This window comes from Chionomys nivalis, chromosome 7, assembly GCF_950005125.1.
Source record: "Chionomys nivalis chromosome 7, mChiNiv1.1, whole genome shotgun sequence".
NCBI classification, from domain to species: domain Eukaryota; kingdom Metazoa; phylum Chordata; class Mammalia; order Rodentia; family Cricetidae; genus Chionomys; species Chionomys nivalis.
The window spans coordinates 36,616,431-36,636,131 of record NC_080092.1 but is presented as its reverse complement, the minus strand read 5'-3'; the positions used below and the strand labels follow the sequence as shown (position 1 = coordinate 36,636,131).

At 37.6% G+C, this 19,701-nt stretch overlaps 1 protein-coding gene across 10 annotated transcripts in view; it reads right to left on the bottom strand.

The window, feature by feature from the left end:
* The window catches only part of Rapgef6 (Rap guanine nucleotide exchange factor 6), a 173,516-nt gene that overhangs the window by 23,030 nt on the left and 130,785 nt on the right, over window positions 1-19,701 (bottom strand). For 7 of the 10 annotated variants that reach the window (XM_057773683.1, XM_057773689.1, XM_057773684.1 and 4 more), the window contains 5 exons: window positions 17,518-17,758; window positions 13,771-14,154; window positions 11,632-11,843; window positions 6,276-6,399; window positions 3,411-3,434 (listed from right to left, as the gene is read on the bottom strand). In XM_057773683.1, the coding sequence (XP_057629666.1) occupies window positions 3,411-3,434; window positions 6,276-6,399; window positions 11,632-11,843; window positions 13,771-14,154; window positions 17,518-17,758 (985 nt within the window). The remainder of the gene's footprint in view (window positions 1-3,410; window positions 3,435-6,275; window positions 6,400-11,631; window positions 11,844-13,770; window positions 14,155-17,517; window positions 17,759-19,701) is intronic. The other 3 variants (XM_057773685.1, XM_057773686.1, XM_057773694.1) reach the window with 1 other exon arrangement.

The following is a 19,701-nucleotide window of genomic DNA, read 5'->3' as shown; positions in this document are numbered from 1 at the left end:
TCAATTAGAACAAGATCTGGCACAACACGGGATTCAAAAGAGTAAGATACCAGTTTCTCCCTAAGCAACATATTTCATTACATCTGTGTGTGCCTATGCAACCCACGGTAGAACTGTGCCAAGAAAAGCTTTCCTCTGGTCCATTTAGACCATTCACTCTAAGATATGGTAAGAGTCTAAGACAGGATAAATTTGTCATTAGTCCTTCAGCAAGGGCAAACAGAGCAGCTTTGTTACCTGTGCTGCTAGTTATATCCTGTAAAAGCACCATTCTGTGATAGGGTCACTTCAAGTGTGGTGATCAATTTTAACAGTAACCAAGCATATTGTGACCAAAAATTAAAGAGAACCAAGATAACATTTCAATCTAGTATAGTCAGAAATTAGAAACGCAGTAAAAAAAAAAATTGTTTCTGTGTCTGCAAATATGATGTGGCCAGATACAACTTGAATTCTAGAAGTAGGAGCTAAGATTCTATGATTGCAATACCTCTGAATATGACAGAACTGCAGACTGGATCTTAGAAATAAGTACTATTCAAATAAGCTACAGCTTTATCCAGCTCTACTGTTTTCGTCAAGCCTGCTTATACAATGCACATCCAGAACCAATGAAAGGGAGCACTGCAATGTAGCTGACCCTTTCTAACAGGCTAGCAAATTAAATGCTTGTAGAGGATTGTTTATTTATTACTGTATGTGTGCAGGTGGGTACATGCCACAGCAAGTCTGTCAATGTTTGAGGAGTGGTTCTCTCCTCCTACCTATGTGGATCCCAGGTTATCACTCAGGATTCCAGGCTTGCCTGACTCAAAAGGTCTTTAATTGGAAGGTAAGAGTATCTCTATTTTCAATATTAGCATTATTTACATAAGATGCTCTAAAACACAGACCATAAACACACAATTTGTTCTTCAATGTTCACATACCTGACTTAGACACTGAATCTTAATGTTTTCATTGTAAGCCACATAAGACAGAGTTGAGAAACTGTTAATGGCATTTTTTTTCTGTCACATTTTTAAGACCTTTGAAGCAGGGTTCCCAGGGGAGGATGAGAAGGGAGGCCAAGTACACGTTTGAAAATATCATAAAGAAACTTACTATAAATTTATATAACTATAGCTTTATATAACTAAAATAAAAACAAGACAAAATAACTCTTAAAAAAAAGAGGAAGGAAATTGATACAGTTATGCCTTATATTTGATGGCAACTTTTTTGTTTGTTTCGAGACGGGATTTCTTTTGTGTAGCCCTGGCTGTCCTTGAACTCTGAGATAAGCCTGTACCTGCCTCTGCTGTGCTACCACTGCTTGGTATATTGATGGCAACTTTTAGGTGATGCTGGTCAGGCAGGAAAGATGATATGGCTGTGAGTGACATACTGTAAAGTTTGCAAAACTTGCAGAATGGTCTGGAGGAAAAAAATCTCATTAACCAATGAATTATCCTTTAACCTTTAAGAAACACTTGATTAAAGAATGTGAAACCTGAAAATTTTAGTAAATCTCTAACAATGTCAAAGGGAGAGAGGCTCCATGTGCTAAGCAAGTTGAGATAACCATAGGGTCAGCTTTGTCTTCTTTTATGGCTTGTTTATCCTCAAGTGATGGATGACCAAGATACTGGTCTGGGGCAAGGGGTGGGCCACCAATGCTCTAAAAGTGATCTGGAAAATTCAAATTCTGAATATAAAGTTTTAGAAACATCTAAACAAATTCACTTTCCTTATATCTTCCCTTTTATGTATACACAGGGTGTCATGTGAGGAAAATGTAAAAGTTAAGTCTAGACAAATGCGAAGCATTTCAATGAGCATAGACTAATGAGGTATTGCACCGGCTTTTCTTGGCATACAAGATAGCATCTCAGCATGTGGTGCCATTATTACTGTGTCGATGTGCTACAGTGCATCTACGGAGGTCACAGGATAGCTGTGTGGAACTGGTTCTCTCCTACCTCTGTGTGGGTTCCAGGAACCAAACTCACAGTGAAACAAAGTCTTAGCATTTAGGAGCAAATTTGGATGCAAGTGTTTAATAATTTTATCTTAGTTGTTATCCAAAATAAAAAAGCCAGTTTGTAAACAAACCTAGGACACAAAATTCTAATGCATGAGAATGATATAAGACAATAAAGTTTCTACTGAACGACTTCCAAAGCAACAAATACTGAAGTGAAATGAAAACACCTGCTGTCTGCAAGCCCCAAACACTATACAACCCGAAGCCCACAGTAACTACTTAGCTCACTCACTAGGTCTTAAGATGCCCTGCTTTAGTTGTAATGCCAGGCTATCAGTTTCTACTTTCAGTAAGAAGAACCAGGGAAGAGCAAGACACAAATGTATGACGTAGAAGAAAATGCACAAGAAACACACCAGAGGAGGAAAGTCAAGTTCACCAAATGAAAAACAAGACCACAAATAAGACTCAAAGACATGGCTCAAAAAATTCTTACATGTAAGGTAAATATCTAAACCTCACAGCTCATTAGTTTTAAACATTAAGATTCTACGTATGTTCTATTTCTGCAATTCCACACATCTATAGTGCTCATTCTTTCATTTAAAATGAATGCTTTAGGGAAATGATGTATAAGATCTTTAACTGTCTGTGGCTCTAAACTAGATGGCTAGCAATGTAGAATTAAGAGACCAGAACCTACTTTATACCACAAAAGGCTGGGCAGCTGACAAGCTTTAGGGAGACAAAGGGATCTTTTAAAATAAATGTACAAGTTTAAAGTAAATTTCAATCTATACTTCAAGTTTAGGCATTCAGTAGATCTCTTGAAGGGTTAAAAATGTATTCACTTTTATGATACAGAGTGAATAAAGTTGACTCTATGCAAAACTAATGGAAAATGCAACCCTTATAGACAGACCTTTTGCAGATTAACTTGTATGTTTAGTTTCACAAAATATGGCATTGAAACTAGAGAAAGTGTTGCTAACATTTGAAGCAGACTGTCTAGATTTGGACACACCATTAATGGGTGGCTAAGACTGAGCAAGTTACCTTCCCCATCCTGGGATCCCCCAGGAATCCCAGACCTGTTCATAGGGTAATAGGAGACTTTTAAAAGTTATTTGCTTAGCAAAGTAGAGCACAGGGGACATATACAGCAAATATCCACTATCATCATCTACATCTCGTGAATCTGTTAAATTTAAATTTAAAAAGGGATTATAAAATACCAATAATGGAAAAACAAAACAAAAACACAACCAACAAAATGCTAGTTCCATCACTACTTCCACCTTGTTAGCAAAAGGCATTTGTCAGGATGTAGGCTGACGGAGTTAATAGAACGCATGCTAACGGATTTGCGTGCATTAATGAAAAGGATGCAGCACATGTTAAGAGTTGCACAACCTTCATTCCAGTTGTTCATTTCCCCACTTACCCCAGACTCCGCCACCTCTTCTTCCTGTAAGCAAGAGCCACAAACATTGAAGCATGTGTTTGAATAGGAAAGCACAGAAAAAAAGACAACAGTTGAGAGTCAGAGAATTTATGCAGACAGAATAGAACAGAAAAATTTACCAGGAAAAAAATTATAGCTTAACAGTAAAAAATGGCTTTAATGAAATGAAGGAATGGGAAGGACATAAAGGGTTCTGATGGCCAAACCCCTCTATAGCATGTACTTTAAAATATGCTTTTGATCGACAGCATTTTTAATGCCGAATCTACCCATAAGTTGGTAGGGGATGTAATCTGTTCATTGCAAATTTTCTACTCTGTTTGCAATGTAGGTAGTGGTCTTCTGCATTCTACCAGAAGTCAGAATGCTCAGTGTAAAAACAGAGTTTCTACATATTTTTGGAGCTACTTGACAATGAAATTACAAGGAACCTATAGATATATAAATCAATTTTTAAGTAAAAAGATTTCTCTGGCAAGTACTTTATAAGAACACTTGGCCAGCAAAAACAACTTAAAAGTGAAAATAAGAAGACAACAAACTAGGGGCTGTGGTGTGTACCTATTCTCCTATGACTTGGGGGGAATTCCAGGCCAGTCTGGGAACATAAAGAGATTCCAATTATGACACTTAAGTACTGGTTGACAAAACTGAACTAAATAATTCAGTCCACTCTAAATATATTTATTTCCTCATATACTTTCTATTCAACCTAGGCTATTTTCAAGTAAACATCTAGGCTTGTTAATATTCTTCAGTCATTTTCTTTATAACTGTGTGTTTGAGTGATTGTAGGCATGAGCACATGTATGCATGTGTAAGGAAGTGGTAAGTCTATGATGCTGCCCCTCAAGTGTCATTGACCTGTAGTTTTTGAGACAGGATTCTCTTTATTGGCCTGTAGGTAGCCAATTAGGCAATACTGGCTGGCCAGTGAGGCCCAAGCCAGGGATCCACCTGTGTCTTTCTTCCTCCCTGTGATGGATTACAAGCACAGCAACCATGCCTGTCTTTTATACATGGTGTTGGATATTGAACTCAAGTCCTCAAGTTTTCATTGCAATCACTTTCCTGAGCTCGCTCTTTCTTGGTCCTCCTCTGTTAATTCTGAAGTGGAGCATGCACTTTAGTATACTCTCAACTAATTTGGCAAGGAGACAAATTTATTATGTCTTCAGGTACCAGAATGGAAACATACATAAGTAAATGGAGGTTCGTATCAAGACAAGAGACAGTGGAAAGGTCACTGTACCAGGACATTCAACAAAAACAAGAACAGACAACAAGCCTCTTCTAAGGTGTGCTTTGATCCCTGGTTCTTAATGTTTTTTGCTTCCAGATTTTGGAGAAGTGAAATCTCACAACATTACCAGGAGAAAGAAAAGAGATGGGAAGAGGAGATTTTGGCACTCCATCCCTGCTATGAGAATCTCTAAACTAGAGCAAATGAGATCATCCACTTAGAAAAAAAATGACTGCTAACAATGATATAAATGAAACAAAACCAGTATCTCTCCCAATAAAAACTCAGTATAACATACACTGATTAAAAAGTATCAAGTATTTTTATTTTCTTAGCAGAATACCTGTATTTTAACAATCAAGCAATTGTGTGTATTTAATTAATTTATTTATTTTTAATATTTATTTATTATGTATACAATATTCTGTCAGTGTGCATGTCTGCAGGCCAGAAGAGGGCACCAGACCTCTTTACAGATGGTTGTGAGCCACCATGTGGTTGCTGGGAATTGAACTCAGGACTTTTGGAAGAGCAGGCAATGCTCTTAACCACTGAGCCATCTCTCCAGCCCTAATTTATTTTATTTTTAATGCCCTACATGGAGAGGTATAAAAGGAAATTTTAATAAAAAAAATTTAAACTGTAATGCCTACTTACATGATCAAGATTATAAAATTTACTAGGAACAGCTTAACTTTCTTTAAACTCTATACATAAATCTGTAGTAGCCTTTATACTACATAAAAAAAAGTCAAGTTAAAAAAGCATTCTCATTTTGTGGTGGTGTACAACCAGCAATTGGAAGGCAGAGGCAAGATCATGAGTTCTAGACCAGCCTCAGCTACAAACTGAGTTCAAAAGTATTCTCAGATGAAACCAAAATAAAAATGAAACTCTCATTATTAATCAAGATAAGGCATGGCTAAATGAGTACTTTTTGGGAAAAGTTTTGCTAACTGTAACTTTTAGAAAAGAAATGTTGTAGAAACTGAAGCACCAATTAGATGAGACAGGACTTTAAAATAGAAACAGAATAATTCTTTGCTTACTTAGGTTAGAAAACAGATGAAATCATTTGCACTCAGATGACTTTGGGGATATTAGCATTCTTCTAATGCTGCTTTTTCGTGCTTGTTGGCACAACTATATAGAACTACTTGTATAGTCAGAAAAGTAATTGAGAAATGGGCTTAGCAAGTGGCATAAAAACTGCTTGAGGGGCTAGAGATGGTTGATCAGCTAAGAGTACTGACTGCTCTTGCAGAGGACCTGGGTTCAATTCCCAGCACCTATATGATGACTTACAATCATCTGCTACTCTAGTTCCAGAGAGGCCAATACCCTCTTCGGGACTCTGCAAGCATTGCATGCATGTGATACACAGACATACAAGCTGGCAAAACATGTATACATATAAAACAAAACTACCTGAATTTCAATTTCTTCAGATGTAAAGGGAAGTTGAATATTGCTTACCTGTTAGGATTACCATATGATTACTGGAGAAGGATGTGTGTATAACACTTAGCACAGTGCACAATAAAGGACAGACATTACCGCACCACCCTTGATGCCACTGTAACATGATTTCCATGGCATACCTCTGTCGGAACATCATGGCAGGGTCCATGTTAGCAGAAGTCATTCGAACAATATGACGAATTTCCTTGGCAATCATTCTTAGCTTCTCAAAGTTTACTAAGCCATCGACTTTGGAGTCATTTCCTATGAAATACAAATAATTTTCATAATTACAATTATATCTCCAAGTAGCAGAAGTCCAGTTATTACTCCTGAGTACAAATAAGCTTTAACAATTTGCCATAAAAAAAAAGATAAATTCATAGACAACTCAGCCCTGATCCCAGGGAATGAGCTTCTGAGAAGAGCTGTGTTTTCTCTGGAAAATGACTCTGAATACAGAAAGTGACTGACTGTCCACAGCTGCTAAACCAGTTCATTGTCTCACAGGCACACACAATCCCATTCTGTATTGTTTGCTCTTTTGGAAGAAGGTATAGCATCTGAAAACTTAGGTGAGCCGGGTGACAAAGGCCCTGCTGGGCCTTCTTATTTACTAATAATTAAGCCAGTCTGGATTTTTTTATTCGTAATTCTTAAAAATTTTCAAACAAATAACTATTTAAGAAGTAGCAAATATTCCCAAAAGAACAAATGGTGGGGGATTGAATAATACTAGATTTCTTTTTCAAATGGCAAAAATTAGCTAAAACAAAAGTAGCTTCCTGATGGGGTGCTTTCTGGCCTGGTATTCACTTTTCCTCTCTCAGAATCTGAATTTATCACTGTGATTTTAATCATTAGTGTGAAAATGCATGCTTGTTAATTATTTTAATTTACGACTTTGAAAACTGTCAACTTTTCCTGAAAAAGATTAGGAAAGAGACCAGACAGAGTTCATTTATTGGCCTACCTAGCCCAAACCATAAGGCAAAAAACTCAATGTTCAAAGGTCAGTTACCTGACCACAGTAGCATTTAACTTCATCTGACTATTACTGTCAGTGCAATTGTTTTCTAATGCAGAAGGCCCTGAAGCAACTCTGGGAGCAATATGGGTCTAGAGTCTCATCTCTTATGCCCTGTCAGTGGCATCTGTACACCGTCACAGGAATGAATGGTTCAGGGACACAATACCAGTGGGAAACAAAACATCAAACCACACGTAAGCTAAAGCAGTGTTTTGAGAGCATGTCAGAAGCCTGTGGGGATCATGTTATGTAAAGTAATGTGATGATGATGATGATGATGATGATGAGACTCAAGCAGGAAGAGTAGACAACTTTGATGCCCTTCCTGCTGAGGACAATTAGCAAAGGCAGACAGGGGACAGGGAACTGAATAAAGCCCTTTTGTGTTTTGAGGTAAGAAGAATAAAAACAACTTATACCCAATTAAATCTTAGTGCTTTGCTCTGGGATTCTGACTTTATTTTGGGACTAAGGATGACTCAAATATAGACTGGAATAAAGCCTAGAAATCTGAAAATGAGTAAAATCATGTGGGATTACTAATAGGCTTAAATAAGCAAAGTGTAATCCTTTTTGGAATAAAATATCAGTCATAAATTTCAGATTATTTTTTTACTTTTTTCACTATTTCATAAAAAAACCCAAACCAAGGTAGATAAGAGAAAAATGAGCATAACAAAAAGTAAAAGAAGATACCAGAAAGAGACCCCCAGAGGACCCAGACTACAGAGTCACCATACAGCAGCTTTAAAATGTTCAAAGATACAAAACCAAGACTGCTAATTTAACAGAGACTATGAAATAGTAAAACTGAAAAACAATGAACTAGATTAGGAATTAAGCAACAGGTTTAACTGATTAGACACAGCTGAAGAGAAAGCCTGACAAGAATGACAATACCCAGCATGCTGTAAGATGTAAGATTACAAAGACGCAGGGGTCAAATCAGACAAAATAAAACTAGTCCCAAAACTGAAGTCAGCAAAGGACAAATAAAAAACTTGAAGACCCAACTATACAGAATGGTCTAAAAACAAAGGAAAATATCAAACTATTTCAATATGACCTGTAAATGTAAATCAGAATTACAATGACACAAAATTACAAATCCCACACCTAGTAAAACCTAGCAAAACAGAAAAACTAAGGCTAATGTCTCAATAGTGACAATGGGAGCCAAAAGACAATGGATTCTACCTCAAAATGATGAAGAAAAGCAGCTGCCAATCAAACTGCATTTATGAAACTGAAGTCTTGGTTGTTTAGATGAACAAAAATTGAGATCTCCATTACTTTTAAGGGAATTCTGGTGTCTTATGAGCTACACAAAATCGAATTTCTAAGCAACTAAACAGCACAGCCCTCGAAACCACAAACTACACCAGCTACCCAGATGCGTATAGAAATTTAGGATGGAATAAAAGCAGAGAGTGAAATAGACACACATGAGATTAAACACAGATTTTAGTAACCAGCAGTGAATTACTCAGGATTGACAGCATAATGGCTGTTTAAAAACTGGGGGCTGAGTTAAGGAAACTTAAGTAGTCTAAGTTCTTCACACAGCCTGAGATAAAATAACACTAATGAAACTGGCAAGTCCTACAGAATGGGAAAAGATCTTCACCAGCCCCACATCAGACAGAGGTCTGATCTCCAAAATATACAAAGAACTCAAGAAATTGGACACCAAAAGATCACATAATCCAATAAAAAATGGAGTACAGACCTAAACAGAGAACTCTCAACAGAGGAATCTAAAATGTCTCAAAGACACTTAAGGAAATGTTCAATATCCTTAGTCATCAGAGAAATGCAAATCAAAACAACTCTGAGATTCCTTCCATTTTACACCTGTAAGAATGGCCAAGATCAAAAATACTAATGACAACGTATGCTGGAGGGGTTGTGGGGAAAAGGGAACACTTCTGCATTGCTGGTGGGAATGCAAGCTGGTACAATCCCTTTGGACGTCAGTGTGGCGATTTCTCAGAAAATTAGGAAACAACCTTCCTCAAGACCCAATAATACCACTTTTGGGTATATATTCAAAGGATGCTCAATCGTGCCACAAGGACATGTGCTCAACTATGTTCATAGCAGCTGTGTTTGTCATAGCAAGAATCTGGAAACAACCTAAATGCCCCTGATCAAAGAATGGCTAAAAAAATGTGGTACATTTACACAATGGAGTACCACACAGCAGAAAAAAAAAAAAAAAACAACAGCTTGAATTTTGCAGGAAAATGGATGAAGCTAGAAAACATTATTTGCAGTGAGGTAACCCAGACACAGAAAGACAATTATCACATGTACTCACTCATAGGTGGCTTTTAAACATAAAGCAAAGAAAGCCAGCCTACAAACCACAATCCCAGAGAGCTTAGACAACAATGAGGACACTAAGAGAGACTCACATAGATCTAATCCACATGGGAAGTGGAAAGTAGAAAAAGACAAAATCTCCTGAGTAAACTGGGAGCATGGGGACCTTGGGGGAGGACTGAAGGGGGAGGGGAGCAGAGAAAAATGTAGAGCTCAATAAATATCATGGGAAAAAAAATAAAAATAAAATAAAATAAATTTGCAGGCAAACTTACATGCTATATCCTCTAGTGAAACACTAAGAGAATAGTAAAACAGTATAAGGTTACCAAAGGGACAGAGTAGGAAAAATACCATTACCACAGAAAAGTTAATGTAGCTAGATTGTAAATAAACTGTACTGGCAAAAGATCAAAAGGAACTTATCAAAAAAAAAAACCATAAAAGAGTCGAAGAGTAAGTTATTTTTACACCCAGGATGTAGAAGAGAATGTCTGTAGGAATAGTAAACAAAAAAGGAAACCTAATAAAAAATGAGCAAGGATTTCAAATAGGTAATTGACAAGAGGGTTACTGCACACAGAGGATGTTCAGTCCATTTGTAATCATAGAAATTATAACCATGTCAAGAGCCAAGTACTTAATTTACTGTAAGACACAGAAATGAAGAGAATGAATTTAACAGATAATCATAAGGACGAGAAGTGTGAGAACACCCCCAATGCCAGAAACGAATTTCTTTTTTTTTTTTTTTTTGGTTTTTTTTTTTTTTTTTAGTTTTTCGAGACAAGGTTTCTCTGTGGTTTTGGAGCCTGTCCTGGAACTAGCTCTTGTAGACCAGGCTGGTCTCGAACTCACAGAGATCCGCCTGCCTCTGCCTCCCGAGTGCTGGGATTAAAGGCGTGAGCCACCACGCCCGGCTTTTTTTTTTGGTTTTTCGAGACAGGGTTTCTCTGTGGTTTTGGAGCCTGTCCTGGAACTAGCTCTTGTAGAGCAGGCTGGTCTCGAACTCACAGAGATCCGCCTGCCTCTGCCCCCCGAGTGCTGGGATTAAAGGCGTGTGCCACTACCGCCCGGCGAACGAATTTCATTTGACACTACCACCACATTTTTTTTTTTAATGGGTGAACTCACAGATTCTACTGACTATATTGTATAGTCATTAAGAATACACTTTCCGGGGCTGGAGTTCAATTCCCAGCCACCACATGGTGGATCACAACCATCTGTAATGAAATATGCTGCCTGCCCTCTTCTGGCCTGCAGAGACATATGCAAGCAGACCACTGTATACTTAATAAATAAATAGAATACACTTTCCTGAAGAGTATGAACAGAGAATGGACAACAACAGTATTCTTCACAGCAGGTCGATAAGAGAAACTACCCAACAGTCACCAATGAGAAGAATGAATCACAGCATAGAACCCGGGCAATGCAATGGTAAGCAGTTTTTGGAAAACAATGCAGAATCTCCCTAATCCAATGCTGACCAAAAGAAGACAGAAATCAAATCTAACTGCAAGAAAGCAAACATTTTCCAAATCTGCTTGTCAAAAGTCCAAGAACAGTTGAAACTACACAAGGCACAGGATAGTCGTCACCTCTATGGAGCGGAAGAGGTGAATGGCTGGGATTGGGCAGGAGCAAGCTTCTAGGATATTGGCAATGCTTAATTTTTCCTTATAAAATTGATTATGTTGTAAATTTTACTAGTTGTTAATTTATTCTGGACAGTTTGTTTATGCGTGATTTGAATTTTAAAAAAATAAAAATATTGGGAGGAAAACTAACTACTAAACATAAAGCAAATACAAAGCTTAGATGTGGCTGGCACATGCCTTAAATCTTAGTGCTCAGGAGGTAGCGAAAGAACGACCAGGCACTTGAACTGAACAAACATACCACAGGATAGTGAGTGTTAGTAAATTATTTCACCTTAGTGTCAAGTTTATATTTGAACTCTTACTGTAAACACTTCAAACTGTGACTGTCAACAATATGGCTTTGGATGTCATCAATTTGCTGCATTTAACTATATGAAGATTTAATAGCATGGGATGATTACAATGAAATGGGTAATGGATCATAATGCTGCAGCTAAAGCTAAACATGTTAATTTTCAAATGACTTTCAAATACCTTCATGAAGAAATGTCATATCTTTCTTGACAACAGGAAAGAGTGGAATAATTGGAGGCTGCATGCTTTGACTACTAAGAATATTTCTATATTTTGCCATGTTTCTAGATGGATCAAAAAGGTCTTGTAGATCTTGGAGATGTTTCTCATATTTGCTTGGTAACTTTTCCCAAGTGCCTCTGAGTCGTGCTACGGGTGCCAGGTTCAAGCCACTGTCAAAGATGAGAATAAAAACATTCAGAACAGATTCAGAGGAAAGGTTAGGTTTAGGTCAATAAACTATACAACCAAGATCTATAGTGGGAAAAAAAAAGCAGGACCAATTTTTTTTTTTAAATCAAGACAGGGTTTCTCTGTAGTTTTGGTGCCTGTCCTGGAACTAGCTCTTGTAGACCAGGCTGGCCTCAAACTCAGAGATCCGCCTGCCTCTGCCTCCTGAGTGCTAGGATTAAAGGTGTGCACCACCACCGCCCGGCTAGGACCCATTTTAATATTCTGAAACAGAGAAGAACTGTAGCTTGAAAATATAACTCATGTCCATCAAGCAGTCTTTCTCCATTCCTTTGCTTCCATGCTGCACGCTATAACAGATACTGTGTATCTAACACATCTCAACACACCTACAGTTAAGCTCTTTGCTTCTTGGGCATCTAATCTTTACCTACAACACTATATAAAAAATGTTTTCTATCTTCTAATTTTAAGGTAGGAGTTAAAATGTTTGATCCACATTGTTTCTAAGTAATCACCTCCCCACTACTAGAAGAAGGGTAAAACAGAAATGTAATTTCACCTCTGTTGATATTCAGAGAGGGCCCAAGTCCTAAACTAGAATGTCTGCCAAAAATTAGCCAAGGTCAAGCAGGAGTAAGCAAAGGCACCAAAAAAATGACATTTGTAGCTAAAGAGGGAAGGAAGGCTGAAACAGTAGTGCTCCAAAGTTACAAGGGAAAAAAAACAAGTCCTGACTTGGAACAAGAGCACAGATGCCTGTGTGGTGGCATCAGGCAGGGTTGATCTCTTCAGTGTCAGAGGAAATAAATCAGTGACTCGAAAGAAAAATTCTAAAAGGAAGCTGGCTGTTCAAAAGGACAGCAGAGAGAAACTGTGGGTGTAACATAGCCCTAAGGCTGCCAATCTCCACTCACTAAAAAAGATAAGGGTAAATTAACTTACAGGGCTAATCCTGTTAGCTAGGAACTGTGCCCAGCTTCTCTCTCATATGAGCATCCATAGGGGACCCCTCATTCAGAAGGAGTGGAGAGAAGGAGTGCAACATCTATATGTGTAGTACAGTTAATAAAAACTCAAGACACAGAAACTGGGGTTCAACCTGAAGGTCAGAAAAGCAAAACAGTCAGCCACTGGTAAATGGGATGAAACTACTTCTTTATCATTATTTGAAAGAAATAAGAAAATGAGATTATATAACTCAAGTCCCCAAAATATTAACTCAAAACTACAGGAAAAACAATGTTGTACTATGCCAATATATGAAACTGATACATATAAACAGCAGATTACTCAGTGGAAGCAACAAATGGTCAGAACAATAGAAGGATGTCATTCAGTAATAAGACATACTGAACATTAAAATAAATGTTCAAGACTTATATGAACATCACAGAGAAAAGAAAAAGCAGGGCTGCAGTGTTTTAGGGTAAAGGAGCTAATGCTAAATTAATCTATGTATTCTGTGTAATCTCAATGAAAATATTCGTAAGACTTTTTAGAAGACCTAGACAAATTCACTGTGAAACTTGTATCACACACGTCAGTAACAAAGGACAAGGAGAGAACAAAGAGCTTGACTAGGCCTAAGAGAACTCAATACCTCTTTACAGCTCTAGCAACTATAAACTGCTGTGGCAGAGTGCAGAAACAGACCCAAGATATGTATGGGGTTCTAGCAGCACATTTTATTGTGTATGAGTGTTTGTCTCCATGTATTATGTGTACCACATGCATGCCTGATGCCTACAGAGGCCAGAAGATGGCATCAGATCCCCCCAAGAACTGAAGTTACAGATAGCTGTGAGCTGTCATGTAGATAAAATGCTAACTCAAAAGTTTTCTAAACTTTTCTGTTTCTAGACATATACGAGAAAAATCATTACACAGAAAACTGTACAAACTTACCTTATTATTGCAAACATGGAATTGAAGTTCTTGCATTCTCGGCAATGAAGGGCAATTTTAATAAAATGTTTAATAATCTTCATTCTTTTGAGCTGATTAGATTCACTTAAAATCTCTGAGGCAACCCAGAATGTCTCTTGGTTTACAATGTCCTCAAATTGTTTCAAGTGAGTATTTCCTGTCTTAGAATCTAATTTAAAAAGATCATCAATGTATTCAGTAGGCTCAATATTACGGAACAAATCAAAGTCCCTCATTGAAAGCTGGGTGGCAACCTCAATGGTGCTGAGCTGTAGTATGGACAGTTGGCTTTCCTTAAGTAGTTCCTGGGCATCTTCATCAGAACATAATGTTTCTGTTTCCATGTTATTTTTAAGGTAATACCTAAATGGGAATGAAATTATAAATGTGATCATAAACAGATGTCATTTAATAAGAATGCTTTCTTGATTTTACTTTTGCTTCCCCAAAGTACCATTTTATGGTAAGCTTTTTAACAAAAACATTATTCACTTATAGATGAAATGGGAAAATAAAAGATATCTTGAGAAGTTCTACTTCCTGCCACTTCACATCTATTATTGTAAACAATAAAAATAATGATGACAATTACCTTGAAGTTAGCCAGTTTTAGAAACTTCTCGTATGTGTGAACCATTGTGTGTTATCCTGAGGATAAAAGCTCTACAGGGCAAAATCAGGATCTTAAGTTAGCCATGTTGGTTCTGTGGGGGCAGTGATGGGAAACTAACCCAGAAAGCTGGTACGGGACAAGTCGGGTCAACTGCTGTAATTAAATCTTCCCAGTGATTATTAGCTTTGGAACTGGTTGGTGAGAGGAAACTGCAAGGCCTTGGGAATATGAGACACAGAAGTCCTAGGATGCCCTAACTACAGCTTGGTGGTCTATTTCAGTTGGAACTCTGTGGAGGAGAAAGCCAACACAAATGTGGACAGACAGGACTATAGCCGAGACTTTTCAGATGGGGTACTGGATTAGAGGTTGTCTGTGATACCATACCCTCTAACAAAGAACATTTTTTGTTCACATCCTAAGACACTGCTGGAGGCTAAATTTAAAAATAATTTAGGCAGAGGAAATTTCAATCCTGTTAAGATATCAGGCTGTGAGGCAATGCTGTTCCTAGCTGCTTTAGCCACGTTTATAGGAATGTTATTATTACTAGCTGCTTTAGCTATGGTTAGCCAAGAATTGGGAACAAAGAGCAAGAGTTGAATCTTTAACTTAGTTTCACCAGTGAAGCCTATGTAAAGCTGGGCCTAAGGAAGGCATGCTTCTAAAAAGACCAGGAGCATTTAAAGCAGTGTTCTTAACCCTCCTAATGCTGTAACCCTTTAATACAGCTCCCCGGTGGGGGTGACCTCCAAACATGAAATTATTTTCATTGCTACTTCATAACAGTAATCTTGATTCTGCTATGAATTATAATGTAAATATCTGATATGCAGAATTATCTGACGTACCACCCCTGTGAAAGAATCTTTCAACCCTCTAGGGGGTTGCAACCTTCAGGCTGAGAGCCACTGATTAAAAGCCAAGCAAAGTGCTCTGTGTCTGGATTACAGGGAACTGTCTGAAGGGTTGATCAGACCTTTCCTGCTGCAGTTAAAAGAGGGTGAACTTGTAAACTTATTTAAAAAATAACTTCTGGCTGGATCCAGTGGCACAGACCTCTATGTAGACTAGGCTGGCCTAAAACTTACACAGATCTACGAGTTTCAGTCTCCTGAGTGCTAGGATTAAAAATTTCCAACATCATGTCCTGTAACACAGGCCTCTAATTCCAGTTACCTAGGGCTGTGAGACAGTAAGATTCTATTAAGGTGTGCTTGGACAACTTAGTGAGATCCTGCATCAAAAATAATAAATAAAAAAAGAGAAGCTTTGGATATAGCTCAGCAGTAGAGGTCTTACCATGTAGAGGCTCAAGGTTCCATTGTCAGTTCTTCAAAAACAAACACAAAATATGTAAGTAAAAAATTTTCTTTTGAAAAGAATGATTCACTGGAATACCCTATTAGCACAGTGCACTAAATAAAGTGTTTCCCAGGATTAACTTTATCATGCTCAACTATCTGACCATTTATAAACCACTGCAACTAGGACCCAAAGGGGCTTGCTATTCTACCGCCTAGACTGGCAGCAGACTGTAGCACTGTTTATGTGATAATGTTTTTGCAGGCATGTAGATTGAAAGAGCTTTTAGTCATGGAAGCTTCCCTTGAGATTTTTCAAAGAAAGGCTGGAAAGCAAGGCAATGTGTGGAAGGGTCAAGACCACAACAGGCCCTGGGCAGGTGGTAAGTAAAGTGGAAGGTTAAGATGAAGATACAATGAAGACTCCAAGATGTTGGAGTGCTATCAATGTGGAATGTTTGACAAGCCAAGGAAAGTCAAAAAACAAGTGGAGATAGTTCAAGAAGACACAAAGGTGGGTCTTCCAAAGCCTGTAACAGAATGACACCATGTGTCTTGGACACAGGCATGGATCTATAGGATTTAATGTTTGTCTCAATGGATTTCTGTCACATTTTGGTTTGCTGGATTCTTGCTATTCTCGTGTTACTCTCACTTGGAATGGAAATGTTTACCTGTTGTCACTTTCATTTTTTAATCTTCCTTCCTTCCTTCCCTTCCTTATTTACTTACTTACTTACTTACTTATTTACTTACTTACTTACTTACTTATTTATTTATTTATTTATACAAGGTTCACAGCTAAGAGTTTGCCCTGAATATCAGAAGAGACTTTGGACTTGGACACAACAAGCTGCGTGAAACAATCAGAGCAATTAAGATTCTGAGGATTCTTAGAAGATGGACTAAATGTGTTCTGCATTTTGAGATTGCATGAGTCTTTAGGGGCCAGGGTGGAAGGTTATGGTTTGAATACAAAATGTCTCACATGGGCTCAGGTGGTGCACACCATGTAAATAGGGTGAGCAGGAGAAAGCAGGTCACTGGGGTTAGGCATCTGAAGGTTATACCTATTCCCTGGTCTCATTCTTTCTCTCCTTCCTGGATGCCCTGATGGGATCTACTTCTGCTCTGCTATATACTCCCTGCCATGATGGACTGCGACTAAATAAATCCATCCTCCATAAAGTTGTTCCTGTCAGGTATATTGTGACAGCAATGAAAGATTAATATAGCACCTGACATATGGGTAATACTACATACATATTTGTTTGTGGAGAATACAATTTCTGGCTGGCAAGAGAAAGCATGTACATTAAGACTTGTTTTTATCCCTATCCAGTAGCTGCTACTAGATCCATTTCCCCCACCGCTCCTATCTAAAACTTCCAAGTGAGGCAAGGAAAAGTAGATTTGTAGACATTAAGTTCTTAGTGGTTTCTCCTATAATAAATACAACTTACATCTCAGCAAGTGGTATGGATCTGTCCTTGTACAAAAGACCTTCATGTCCTCTTCTCTTTTTAGAATAGAACCTCTGTGGTACTTCACAGCTGAGAGACAGGCCCTACTCTATTTACAGCTGGACACAGATTATACACGGCTGTTCTCTTTCCTCTTTAGGGTAGACTAAGGACCCCTCCAAGATTCCATTTATGTAATTATGGAGATAAAAACTTGACAAAGAGAGAAATCCCATTTTAATCTTAGAACATAGTAGCAAAGCAGCATGATGTTTCTACCTAAAACACTCACTGTTATAGACAATCTACAAATGGCACTTTGCATATTCATGATAAGCTCATTCACCTTCCATTGAGTTGAATTCTATCAGCTAATTTGGAGAACTGGTCCGGAAGTCTTCTCTGCTTTATGACACCCTCCGGAGTAACAGAAACTTCACAGAGAGAGTATGTCTCAGATGCACCAGTCAAACCAAATTCCTGAACAGCTTGGCATACCACTTCTTTAGCTGTGGTATCTTTACTGATGATAATGTAGCAACTTTGTTGATCTGCTTTGAAAACTCTTATAACTTGATCAGGAATATCTATATAAACACAAAGATGAACCTTAGTATTTTAAAAAGTAACATTTAAACACCCCAATAAGCAACTTGGAGTACAAGGATCCCTCCAAACAATGAAATATACATTTCTATTTCACACAGGATATGAGAAAAATGTATTCATTTTCTTCAGATGAAAGATACTAATAGAAGTTCACAAAGATAAAAATTGTGACAATTCAGAAGACATTTTTCATTTAACATGTTATAAACATTTGATGTTATTACTGTTCTACAAAGTTATTTTTATTATTTTAAATAAAAAATAATGTGTATAGGTATTCTGCCTGCATGTATATTTATGTTCCACATGAATGCCCAGTGTCCGCAGAAGCCGAAAGAGGATACTGGATCCCCTGAAACTATTACAGGTGATTGCGAGCTGCCATGTGGGTTCTGGGAATTGAAGCTGGGTCCTCTGGAAGAGCAGCCAGTGCTCTTAATCATTAAGCCATCTCTCTTGCCAACAAGCTATCTGTTTTTTTTAATACGGATGGAAGGATAGTAGTCCATATATATTGCATGAATGTGCAAACAAGTGCAGGTGGTACTGGAGCCTAGATGCACTGGATTTCCTTGGATTAGCACTTTCTTACATGACAAATGGTATGATACAGAACACCCCCGCACACATACACACAGCAGATAAAACTATCTTTTGAAGGAATCTGACCAGCTCTTTAGTGACAACTCTCAAAAGGTCTCTGAAAAGGTATGCATATTTTCCAGGTCTTTACAACACACTTTCCAATCTTTCTCCAAAATTATGTTTTATAATCATAGAATGTGAGAGAGCAAATTTGGTCATGTCTCTATTAACAGTTTATTACCTTATATTTTTGTCTTGCTGCTATTCTGAAAGGCTATCCTTTTCCTTTTCTTGTCTTCAATACTTTTTTTTTTTTTGAGACAGTGTTTCTCTATGTAGTACTGGTGGTTTTCAAGCTCACTATGTAGATCAGACTGCCTTTAAACTCAAGAGATTCTCTTGCCTCTATTTCCTGAGTGCCAGAGTTTTAAAGGTGTGCACCAACACATCTAGTTTCCAATACTCTTTGGCACCACCTGTGTTTCTTCCTATTGAGTCACATTAAGGTACCAACACTTATTCAACTATAAAGCAGAAATCATTTTTTCCTAGTTTTTTTTTTTCTTTTTAAAGGGGGGAGTGCTGTGTTTTTGTTTATGTGTGAGTTTGTGATGAGTATGCATGCAGAGTCAGAGGTTAACATTAGGTATCTTCTTTAATGGCTCTCTACTTGTCTTTTGAGATAGAGTCTCTTATTGAACCTGGAGCTGGCACTGAGCTCCTTGATTACACTAGAATGATTAACCAGGGATAACCCCAGGGAATCTCCTACTTGCCACTTCTCCAACCCTGAGATGATTGGTGTGCATTGCAGCACTCAAGGTTTTTTTTTTTTTTTTTTTTTAAAAACATGAATACTAGGTATTAAATTCAGGTCCTCTTGTTTATACAACAAATACTTTACCTACTGAGTCAACCTCTGTGCAGTCCATTTTCTCTGTTTTATATTAAATTTATTTTGTTTCTTAAGAGGAAAGTGTTTAAATGTTTATATGGTTAAACACCTCAATCTTTGTTCTGTGATTCTGCCACTAGTAAATAAATACTACCTAAGATATGCTCATATAATTTACACATGTAAACATTTTCTCCTTCTGTTTTGCTTTTCTTTTAAGGGAAGAGCTACACCTCTAGAACAATGATTACTGCAATGACAGACACTAAAAATAAACAAATGCTAAGTTTCTAAATGAAAATAAGTTGTGTTTTTAAATAGGAATATTTATTGCTGTGACTAGTGACTTTATACTATTTGCTCAGCACTGTCTTTCTTAGCACTATTATGCACCATTAGTTTAAAAAAAAAGGGGGAGGGGACCTGTCTCAAAAGGGAAGA